Raw genomic sequence first — 12,193 nt, forward strand, 5'->3', positions numbered from 1 at the left:
GCACAAAAAGTGGGAATGTGCTAATAAAGTTTGCGGATGACGTGAAGTTGGGATGTATTGCCAACACAGAGAGGGACCGGGATATCCTACAGGAAGGTCTGGATGATCTTGTAAACTGGAGTAATAGAAATAGGATGAAATTTAGTAGTGAAAAGTGCCAGGTCATGCATTTGGGGAGTAATAACAATAATTTTTGTTATAAACTGGGGACACATCACTTGGAAGAACAGAGGAGGAGAAGGACCTTGGAGTATTGGATGATCACAGGATGATTATGAGCCACCAATCTGATATGGCTGTGAAAAAAAGCTAATGCGGGCTTGGGATGCATCAGCAATGTATTTCCAGTAGAGATAAGGTAGTTTTAGTACCGTTATACAAGGCATTGGTGAGACCTCATCTGGAATGTTGTGTGCCGTTCTGGTCTCCCATGTTTAAGAAGAATGAATTCAAACTGGAACAGGTACAGAGAAAGGATACTAGGATGAGCTGAGGAATGGAAAACCTGTCTTATGAAAGGAGACTCAAAGAGCTTGGCTTGTTTAGCCTAATCAAAAGAAGGCTGAGGGGAGATATGATTGCTCTCTATAAATATATCGGGGGGATAAATACCAGGGAGGGGGAGGAATTATTTAAGCTCAGTACCAATGTAGACACAAGAGCAAATGGATATAAACTGGCCATCAAGAAGTTTAGACTTGAAATTAGACAAAGGTTTTTAACCATCAAAGGAGTGAAATTCTGGAATAGCCTTCCGAGGGGAGCAGTGGAGGCAAAAGACATATCTGGCTTTAAGACTAAGATTGATAAATTTATGGCAGGGGTGGTATGATGGGATAGCCTAATTCTGGCAATTAATTGATCCTCGACTATTAGCAGTAAATATGCCCAATGGCCTGTGATGGGACACTAGACAGGGTGGGATCTGAGTTACTACAGAGAATTCTTTCCTGGGTGTCTGGCTGGTGAGTCTTGCCCACATGCTCAGAGTTTAGCTGATCACCATATTTGGGATTAGGAAGGAATTTTCCTCCAGGGCCGATTGGTAGAGGCCCTGGGAGTTTTTTGCCTTCCTCTGCAGCGTAGGGCACAGGTCACTTGCTGGAGTATTCTCTGCACCCTGAAGTCTTTAAACCACAAGTTGAGGACTATCAGTAGCTCAGACATAGGTCAGGGGTTTGTTACAGGAGTGGGTGGGTGAGATTCTGTGGCCTGCGCTGTGCAGGAGGTCAGACTAGACAATCATAATCTTCCTTTCTGACCTTAAAGGCTATGAGTCTATGAGATTGAGGTTTGACATTTTGTTCAGAAATGTTCTGGTGATGCGACAGTAATTCCATTGATAATGTCATTTGTTGTGAATGGTGTTCCAGCCTGTCCGTGAATGTAGACTCCTGATTGGTGGAAAACCCCGACATCATGAACCTTCTCAGTGCAACCCACACGGAAATTCATAAATTGCTGTCTGTGGTCCAAGAGGGCCTGCATGACAGTGGAGTTGTGCCCTTTGTGGTTTATATGCTCCCTGAGGACAAACGAGTCCCATCAGTGTGCCCAGCAGAGTTTGGAAACCCCGTTCTCTCAAAGCCAGCAATTACTTCAGCAATGTCTTTTATGCCTACCACTTTGGGGTAAACCACATGCCTGATTGTCTCAGAAACCTCTGCAACCACTTTAACCATAGTCGACTTTCCAGCATCAAATTGGTTTACAATGGATCTGTAGCAGTCTGGGGTAGCCAACTTCCACATGGCTACAGCAACATGCTTCTAGACTGCTGGAGTGGCCTCGTATGTGTGACTTTATGTTGGAAGTTTGGGTCAAGCTGCTCACAAAGCTCCAGAAATGTGGCTTTCTTCATGTGAAAGTTCTGGACTCACTGCTGGTCGTCCCAGGTCTGCATGACTATGTGATCCCACCAGTCTGTACTTGTGGACCTGCCCCAAAAGTTTGAGTCTGCCTTGCCTGGGTACTCCTCCTGCTCCATCATAAGCTGTGTCAGGTGCCTTTGATGGGCCAGAAAACACTGCCCAAATGTCCACCAGCACCTTGCGAAAGTTCTGCCCATTTCCTGACACAGAAGTTAAAGCGCAAGAAGAGAAGTACCTCCTACATGTTGCTAACTGTGATAGCTTGGAGTGCACTGACCAAAATGACTACTTGGCAGGATGTGTTGGCTGGCTGTTCAGACATCCTGTAATGTGCAGGATGGACAGTCAAGTTTTCCCACAGTGCACCACAGTCAGAGAACTAGATGGGCCACATTTCAGGTGGGCACTACGGAGTCTGGGACTTCATGCTGCAGGGTGCACATCTGAGCCCCCAGGTTCGAGCCTGGGATAGAAAATTCTTAACCTAAGGTAAACAATGAATGTAGATACTCAAGCTCTGGGTTCTCTAGTCCCACTAACCCTGGGCTTACATTGCAGTGTAGACATAACCTAAGTACCTACACGGGGAACAAATATTTAGTAATGGACTCCTCAATGTAGCAGAGAAAGGTATAACAAGATCTAATGGCTGCAAGCTGAAGCTCGACAAAGTCAGATTGGAAATAAGGTGTAAATTGTTAATGGTGAGGGTACTTAACCATTGGAACAATGGGTTGTGGTGGATTCTCCATTGCTGACAATTTTTAAACCAAGATTGAATGTTTTTCTAAAAGTTCTACTCTAAGAATTATTTAGGGCAGTTCTATGGCCTGTGCTATATAAGAGGTCAGACCAGATGATCACAATGGTTTCTTTAGGCCAAGAGTTCTCAAACTGGGGGTTGTGACCCCTCAGGGGGTCACAAGGTTATTACATGGATGGTCACGAGCTGTCAGACTATACCCCCAAAACCTGCTTCGATTCCAGCATTTATACTGGTCTGAGTGCGACCTCCCTTATAAATTAAAGTTAAATTAAATTTTTAATTTATAAGGGAGGTTGCACTCAGAGTCTTGTGTGAAAGGAGACACCAATACAAAAGTTTAAGATCCACTGCTTTAGGCCTTAGAATCTATGAATCTGGGCTGTGGGTGCAGGAAAAGGGATGCACTGGTTCAGCTGATGAGGCTCCTATGGAGCCTTCCTTCAGCAGAATCCTTGGGAGAGGCCAGCAGTAAAAACCACCTCCTGCTCTCCCTGGAAGTAAATATGCCTTGGAGAACAGCTGGCTCACAGAATGGAAATGTATACCCCCTTACCAGCAGTCATTTTCCTCCCCTACACATTTAGAACTCCTTAGCACAGCAGAGACATTTAGCATATTTTTGTCACTGTGTTACCCATTATCCAAGTTGATTTGCTGAGGTTTAGTTTACTTTTCTATAGGCGTGGGAGAGCATCTGTGAGAATCACAGCCCAAATCTGCAATCAGTTATTCACGTGTGCTCCCTCTGAAGTTAACAGAAGTTACTGTGGTTTCTTTTTGTGCAAAATTTGGCCTTACATTTCCATCACTAATTATATTTGCCCATCTTGAGCAGGGCATCATTTTCTATGGGTTAAAGGGAGGGCAGTGCCCCCCCACACCTTGGTATGCCCTTGCCCCCCCTGACTTTTCATAGAGCTGTATGCTCCATTATGTCTTACACTCCCACTACCCCAACTTTGCAGGATATAATATAATCATATATAGTGTTCTTTATGCTGACATATCTGACCCCCACTCCCAGGCCCCCTGAATTTTTTCTGAAATGATGCCCCTAATTTTGAGGACATTCTATCCCTTATATACTTTAGAGAACCTCAGCTGATGTAGATCAGCATAGGTCTATTGAATTCACTGGAATTAAGTCAGCTTAGACCAGCTGAGGATCTGGCCCACTCTGTGGTGAATCTGATATGAGATAAAATGATAAACACCCCAATCCCTCCCCCGTGTCTCAGTTTCATAACATTAGTTCATGCTTAAGGTGGTGCTGTTTCAGCTGCTTCTGTCACTGTGTTTCCCTGATGCCTCTATACATTGTTTGTGAACAACAAACTATTATTCTCTCAATGGTGCTTTTTTTTTCAATTTTTTAACTTTTAAGATAAACTGTGTGATAATGACAAGATGGAGGACAGTAGCTCCCCGCCCTTATGTTGGGTGCCATGACTCACCCTCGTAAATTAATAATCGTTTGTACGGCTGGTTTTTACCCTTGCTGATAGCATATTTGTTTCCAGCTGGATTATAAACTGAGTTTTCAAAGTTACATTGTTGTTACTGGCCAGTGTTTACTCACTGAAAGACTATGCTTGGGCCTTTATTATTTTTGTAGTCATGAAAAATAACAGCAAGATGGTGGAAACTGATAATCATCTTCATTTAGATACAGCAGCATACTTTTTGTTTAACAATCACCAAGAGCTTTTAAAAACACCAATTAGGCCCTGCTGTGAGATAAATAGTGATTTGCTCTTGTTATGGATTAGTAAACAGAGAGTTTACCTATAGTTCACAAAGTGAATCAGTGACAGAATTGGAAATAGAACCAGGAGTCCTGAACTGCAGTTCTTGTTTTATCTAGAAGGCCGCACATCCAAATTCCAACCTCATGGTTTATCCTGTCAAAAGCTCTTGCTTTAATGCTGTGGGCTGACCCCACGTTTCCTTCTTTTCTCTGCCAGACTCCATCACTTGCCAAAAATTTCACATAAGTTCCAAGAACCAAATATTTCCCAGCAAACCCTCTTCTACCCTGTCTGTGTAAGTGTTATGTTCACAGCATACACATGAAGAAGTTAGATCAAAAAACATAAACGCTGTTACTGGCAGTTGCAATATAAAGCTATTTTATTTCTTAGAATTCAGAATGATAATACACCAGAACCCAAAAACTGAGAAAGAGAAAACATATTGCCCCCTAAGGCTCTATGGCACAACTCAGCCCATCTTGCTTTAAGCTGGCCTTTTCCAGACTGACGCTAGACCCAGATTGCATATTTCCTTACAGAGCCTTCTAGCCTGCAAGCAGGGCCAAGAAACTCTCTCACTCTTAAGGTACCTGTACACCTCACGCCACTGGCAGCACCATGTAGGGTAAGTGGGTACATGCCACAGTGAAAAACAGGCTGTGGTCACGTTGTGGTATGTAGCATGTACATGGCAGTTTAAGTCTCTGGCAGCGGGGAAAGGCCCCAGCAGCAAGGAGGCAGCAATTTTAGCAGTGTAGACAGGGGAGGCACTGTTTGGGCATGTAGAGAGACGTGTAGGGTACATACCCTAAGGTTGTGGCATGTCTATTCTACTTGCCTAAGCAGTGCCTCACTGTCTACACTGCTATTTATACCCGTGCTTGGGTGGCATACTGTGTATGTATTCTACTCGCCGCCATAAGGAGGGTGCAGTATAGACATACCCCTTAAAGTGATAGCTTGTAATTCCAAAGTAGTCCTCAGTACACCAAACAGTAAAAAGGTTGTTTATTTTGCAACTAATATACTTATATTTTCTTTTTTTTTTAAGTTTCTATGCATTTGGCCTGCTCCTCCTTCCATGGAAGGCAGTTTTCCCATCGACTTCCAAGGGAGCAGGATCAGACACTTATCTATTCTAAGAGATGATCTTTTAACATATTCCTATCTCTCTCGCTCAGGTTTAGAGCTATGATCAGTTGCTGAAAGAGCTGTACAATATGTTCAACCTCTTCGTTTGATCAGGAGTGACCTTATTTTTATCCTTTAAACATGAGTTATGAAGGAGGTTGTTAAGTTGACTGATGCCCTGTCACTATTGCCCGTTTTCTTTGCAGCTGAGCCTTCAGTTAGTTTACGTTTCTTGCCAATGCAAAATGATTGTTGGGCCACAAGGAGGTAAATTATTGTAGATTGTAAATTTGATTGCTGATGTCAGTTAACTGCTTTGTTAATGCGGAGATTAGAACATGCTGAACTACTCTTTATGGGGAGGAAAGGGAACATGACTTTTGCCAGTTTTGCAAAAGGTAACTGTTTGGATGCTATTGCAGGGCACATTTAACAATAATAAAAGCTAAAAGAAAGGAACCATGTGATTTGAGCCCCTCCCTTGAAACAGGGGTCATAAAAGATTATTTTTACTCACTTATCTTGTCTCCTTTCACCCACCTTGCAAACTAAATTCCTTATCCTGCCTCTCCTTTAGAAAAGCATTTGTCTTATTAGAACAAAACAAGCAAACAAACAGAACCACATACATGGTATCAAACCACAACCATTCCATCAATCTTTACAGAAAAAAAGGGAGATTGCCAGCTCTTGTCATCTTATTGCAATCCTCATGATATTTAGTGTTTTTTTCCCCTTAAAGCAACAGCTCCTGAATTTATGTAGTTATTGGAGAATGCCAGATTTTGTTTTAAAAAAATAAATTTCTAGGTCTGTGGTTTCAGAGAAAACCTTGAAAACGTGAACAGTAAAGATTCAAAACCCAGAAAACGAATTAATTCAAAATTTTATTCTTTTAAAAAATCTCATGATGTTTAAACCAATTTTTAAACCTGACTTGTGATTTTTGAATGCGTGCGGCAGGCAACATTGATTGATGAGTTTAGGAAGGTTTTCCTGGGCCTTCTCTTACTCCTACTGCTAGTGGCGTGGTCTGTACCAGCCAGTAGCTGTGGATCTGCAGCAGGTATTAAAGGGGTCATACATTTGCATAGGTTTGGTAATAGATATTTGTCTGGGTTTTGTAAAATCAGTTACTTCTGGCTTGGAAATGAAATATATACTTGACTCCCACACTGCTGCATAAAACACATGTGTTGGTGGTACAGCATACACAGATACTTTTTTCAGGCTTTGATTGCCCCTTCCCACCGTTACCATCATTCCACCCTTAGCTCTCTTTTGCAGGGTGTAGCAATAAAGGGCTTCATAGGAGCTGAGCAAGAAGTGAGCAAGCCCTGCCCTTCCCAGGATGATTTGTCAGGCAGTTGCTTGCATACGGGAAGAGGCTTACTTCTCAGAATAGGCAGGGAGTAACTCTGTCTATCCTGGTATGGGTTGGACCATGAGGAGCTTTTAAATCCACCTATAGCTGCATCTCCAGCTTGTCTGTGCTCAAATTCACCCAACTTTGGTATACATAGAATGCTGTTTTGTATCAAGCGTATGTGAGTTCAGAAGGGCCTAGCATTTCTGTGGTAAAAACTGTGATTATGAATAATGCAAAGAGATGTCACAGTATATCCTAAAGCAAGAGGGCAATATCCAGCCTCAGTTCTTGCTTGCTTTTTACTACCCCAGTAGTCCTGATGATGGGTAATAGTTCCACTCACAGCACTTGGTGTTGTCTTCATTGTATTTAGTGTGTCTGTATGTCTCCAGGATACTCTACCCACTATCTGAGGATAGTGTGTTGGATTTTGGGTGGTTCTGAATCAGATTATTTTAATAATAGAAAGATGGTACTATGTTAAGGAACATATTGGTATTTAAAGAGCAACAGAAGAAATCTAATTTGATGATGTTAGTGAAATTCTTCTCATTAGCTTGAGATCTGACACACCTGCATGAAGGCTGCATTCTGCTCCTAAAAGAGTTATTTAAAAAGAAAATACAAGACCAATGTTGCAGAGTCTCTATTTTCACTCTGACTGAGGGCCTCCTTCTCTTGGTTTCTTCCTTTTGTTAATCATTCATATATGATAATCAGCCACCACATTATATGCAATGTTGCATTCTCCTGTCCTGATATGAATGCTTAATGACTCAATGCTGCATTTTTGGTGTAGGTACTTGGAACTAGAGAGCAGTGGACATCGAAATGAAATCAGGTTGCATTACCATTCAGGCGGCCATCGCTCACACACAGAAGTGTTCCCATACATTTTGGCAGATGATAAGTGGCACAGGCTTTCCTTAGCAATCAGTGCCTCACACTTGATTTTACATGTGGACTGCAATAGGTAAGTGAAGAGTGATATTTCATATTAATAAGTAGTAGTCTGGAGCATTCCTGCTCAGTAATAAATGAAATGATAACCATTTGAGGTTTATTTCTTCTATTGTTTCTTGACAGAATTTATGAAAGGGTTGTGGAAAAGCCCTACATGGATTTACCTTTGGGTACAGCATTTTGGTTGGGACAGAGGAATAACGCACATGGTTATTTTAAGGTAGGCTTTCCCTGAGAGGAAAAGACTGAACATAGGTAAAAATGGCAATAGTGTTCCCTCTATAGCTGAAGCAGTAGAAATATTTTAAATAATGCGGTACATAAAGGATTTATCATGTGAGGATGCTGTTGGTCCAGTTCCCTTAAGCAGAACATTCTCCTTGGCATAGGGGCAGGCAAATTTCATCCTCCAACACCAATGGGGACCATTGTACTCCAAAGAGATTCACCCTCATGGGAGATAAGAGGATCCTCACTCCACCACCTTCCTCCCAGGGGTTTGCCTGAAACAAGTAAGGTTTATCTTGCTACCAGTAGTCTGTAAAAGGTTCCACAGAGGAGGATGCCCCCATGTGCTGAATCAGCTGGTCAAGTTACTCATCTGGAATGAAACTGCCGTGATCAGCAAGGAATTGTCATCAGCAGCAATCTGTATTAGTTAGAGTTGAAACTAAGTTACCACAACCATCATGCATCCTGTCACACACTTCCTTACACCAAAGTGAGATCCACTGCATGTGTGTCAGGAGCCACAATCCCCATGAGCAAAGAAACCTGCATTCAGTTGGGCTGCTGCCAAATTATGGTGTACTGTGAATAAGTAAGGCTAGAGAGCCAGTTAGCCATTTAAGAGGAGCATGATAGATGACCAAGGTGAAAGAGGCTCCTCGGAGATAACAGAATAGGGATTGTATTGCCTGTTGCACAGTCAGATGTATGTTTTTGTCACAGAATATTTTTCACCAGAGGAAAGAGCTATCTACTCCAATACAATACACAGTTCTCATTGCCATTATCCTTCTATTGTGTTTAGGTTCTTAAATTACACCTCTCACCATGGTCTCTGAGCATCTTCCAGGGTTAGAAATTAACAAGGTGATTAACATCAGTAAAGAAAACAAAGTTTCCTCTCCTGGGAGAATAGTTACAAGTGTTTTAATCTGCATTTTAACTTTACAATGACTATATTACTACATGTTGCTATATGGGAAAGCAAGGCTGAAGAAGTAAGTGTTTGCATTTGGACTAGAAAATGTTAAGATTTATGGTCATGCTTAATTCATATTTGATGACTCCTTGGCCACACTCCCTATCCATGGTTTGACCTCACCCATTTTGTGGGTTGGCTGTGGGGGTCCCATGCAGGACAGAAGTTTCAGACACCTGGCAGTACTGCAGCCCTGTCTCCACAAGAATGTTCTGGTACTTGAAGCCATGAAGGTTAGGGTACTTTGGATCTTGGGCCCTGTGTCCTGGTCAAATCTGCCTCGCTAATTTTTAAATCTTGGATAATACATTATGATTTTAATTTTCAATGCAAGTCCTGCCTTTGGTGCTGAAATCAGCATTAGATGTGTAAACACACGTTTTCCATGCCTAAGTGTGTACTTACATCCCAAGTGGGTGTGAGATATGGAATGGATGACCCATCAGGCACTCCGTTTTGAAAACTGAGCCCTGTATCTATTTTTCAAATTCAGTATATTTTTCCTTCTCTATATTAAATGCCAATCTCCTTGTTAAATGGCTGAGAGGTGACCAATCCACAGAGGGCAGAATCCACTGAAAAGTGGCATTCTTGATTTAAGTGAACAAAATCAATTAAAAATAATTAACGATTACTGTGATGGGACTTAATCCCCTGCAAGGCTAGTAAAGGCACCCAATTGGTCTTGCTTTGCACCTGGAGAGGTGAGTCGCTAACTGGCTCCCAGCCAGAGGGGGCAGAACTATGCTTAATAGGTGGATGGAAGGAGCTCAGTTTGGGGGAGAGACAACAGAGAAGACAGGTATCTCCCGCTGGGAGAAGCCCAGAGTTAAATTACCCAGACAGAGAGAATGGGGACTGCACACTACAGGCACAGTGTAGGCTCCTGCAAGGAAAACCTTGAAATAAGATTTATAAATAGAGTAGAAAAGACTATAATAGCCCAAGATGGTAGGAGAACTACTCTGTTTCATTTGGATTTGTTTATGATACCCTGGCAGTGGTCTGAACTTAGGTGACCTGGCCAGAGGCTGAGCCACAGAAAACCTGGGGCTTGAGGCAGGTGGCCAACAGGAGGCGCTGGAGCCGAAGAGAGTGGCAACTCCCTGCACAGATTCAAGGGTGTGTGCTGAGGGTGAGTGAGCCCTGCCACATATTGGTACCAGACTTGGGGTTGTGGAGACATCCATCTTATGAGAAAGGAGGGAAATACCAATTACCTTAAAAGTGGGGAGCAGATGGACAGGTGAAGGCCTTTTTTCCCTCCGTTGGGGAACATGGAGGAGCGTCTCCTCATGCTGGCAATGCAACAGGAGCAGACACATGCTCTCTTATTTTGTCTATTATAAGGACAACAACAATTGCAAGAGGCTCAATAGGCTCAGCAAGAACATTTCCTGCAGTGCCTAGAGAAGTGGATCCCAGGGCCCTGGGTAGTTTCAGGAGAAGAAAGTTCTGCCAGACCAGTTCCTGGCCTGGCAAAATTGGGCCCAGGTAACAACCCAGAGGCCTTCTTGAGCACTTTTGAGAGGGTAGCAACTGCAGCAGGGTGGGGCAAATCCTTTTGGCCAGCTTTTTTGTCCCCATTCCCTCCAGGAGACGTTCAAACAAGCTACCGAGCTTTATCTGACGAGTAGATCCAACAGAATTGTGAAAGAAGCCATTCTGGTTAGGTTAGGGCTGACCCTGGAAACATACCAACACTGGTTTAAGATGGAGCCTTTCCCCAGGGAATATGCCCTAGAGTGGAAGCACAGCTTTTACGGGCCTGGCCACATGACAGTTACACCCTAACATGCTCTCTTTAGACAAGGTGGTGTAATATTAGAACAATTTCTAAGGATCTTGTCTGCCAGAGCCCAAAGTTGGGTCTGGAGATTTTGACTTCTACTGGTGAGGCCACTGGAAGAGCAGAGGTCTACATGGAAACAGATAATACTGAACCACCCAAACAAGGGGTTAGTTCAAGAGGACTCTTCCAAGGAAAGCAGGGTAACAGAGAACCCTGATTTTGAGATGGCAAGAGAGACATATGTGAAGAGAAGTTCTTAGGCAATCTGGTATCTAAGAAACCAGAAGAGGGAATGGGACCTCAGTCATCACCAAGCACCCAGGAATCTGTCAGAAGAATATGGTGGTGTTTTCGGGTGTGGTCAACCAGGTCACAAAAGAAAGGATTACCCTTTCATTGAGTGTGGCTATTTGGATTGTTACTACAGGAAAGTCTGTGATTTGGCATGTTGCCTCAGTAGGAGGCCTGTTCCAGTTTACCAGAACTGCTAATGTGTTTAGATGTGAAATGAGAGGACTGATTGACTACAGATGCGGCTCGACACTGGTTTGAGGGAGTAGACTCCCAACTGCAAAAACAGAGGTACAAGCTGAGAATTGGTATATTGAGAAACCTCTCCTTGCCCATAATTGTAGGGAGACACTGGCCTAATTTCCCAGCCCTGTCCCTGTCCCTAAGAAAGGATATCACATGAACAAATTAACCAGAAGGCAACTCTCATCTGGACACAGGCTGTTGGCCCAGGTGGCCTAGAGACAAGGCCAGGTACTCAAGGGGAAATGTAGTTGAGAGATTTGAACAAGAGACGCCAAGCCAGCTACAGGCCCTAGAAACACAATTGCACAAGGCAAACCAAGAGCTGGAGGAGGTGAAAACCTCATGACAGATAGGGTTGCCAATGCTCCAGGATTGTCCTGGAGTCTCCAGGAATTAAAGATCTATCTTTAATTAAAGCTTGTCATGTGATTGAAACCTCCAGGAATACATCCAAATAAAATTAGCAACCCTAATGACAGAAAATAATAGAAAAGGCCTCATAACAAGAGCAAGAACAGATTTGGACAAGACTAGAGCTGGCATATGAAAAGAATTGTTGGCAGCAACACAAATAGGAGCTGGCTGCACTGAGAACCATGGAAATATGTGACAAGGGTGCCCCAACCTCTAAAAGCCACGAAGAGGCCCCTGCAGAAAAGGAATTGGATTGGGTGGGTTCATGGGGAATGGATGCTCTGAATGAGGAAATAGGAGAAGCTGCCTCAATCGTGGACCCTGACCCGGCACCCGAAGGGCAATCACAAGAGACCGGACTGTCCATGGAGAGTAAACAGATCTGGTAACTT

General features: G+C 43.2%; 1 protein-coding gene across 2 annotated transcripts in view; it reads left to right on the forward strand.

The window, feature by feature from the left end:
• Window positions 1–12,193, forward strand: part of NELL2 (neural EGFL like 2) — a 241,650-nt gene that overhangs the window by 42,782 nt on the left and 186,675 nt on the right. For both annotated transcript variants that reach the window (XM_030548910.1, XM_030548911.1), the window contains exons 4-5: window positions 7,688–7,861; window positions 7,975–8,071. In XM_030548910.1, the coding sequence (XP_030404770.1) occupies window positions 7,688–7,861; window positions 7,975–8,071 (271 nt within the window). The remainder of the gene's footprint in view (window positions 1–7,687; window positions 7,862–7,974; window positions 8,072–12,193) is intronic.

This window comes from Gopherus evgoodei, chromosome 1 (assembly GCF_007399415.2).
Source record: "Gopherus evgoodei ecotype Sinaloan lineage chromosome 1, rGopEvg1_v1.p, whole genome shotgun sequence".
Lineage (NCBI taxonomy): Eukaryota > Metazoa > Chordata > Testudines > Testudinidae > Gopherus > Gopherus evgoodei.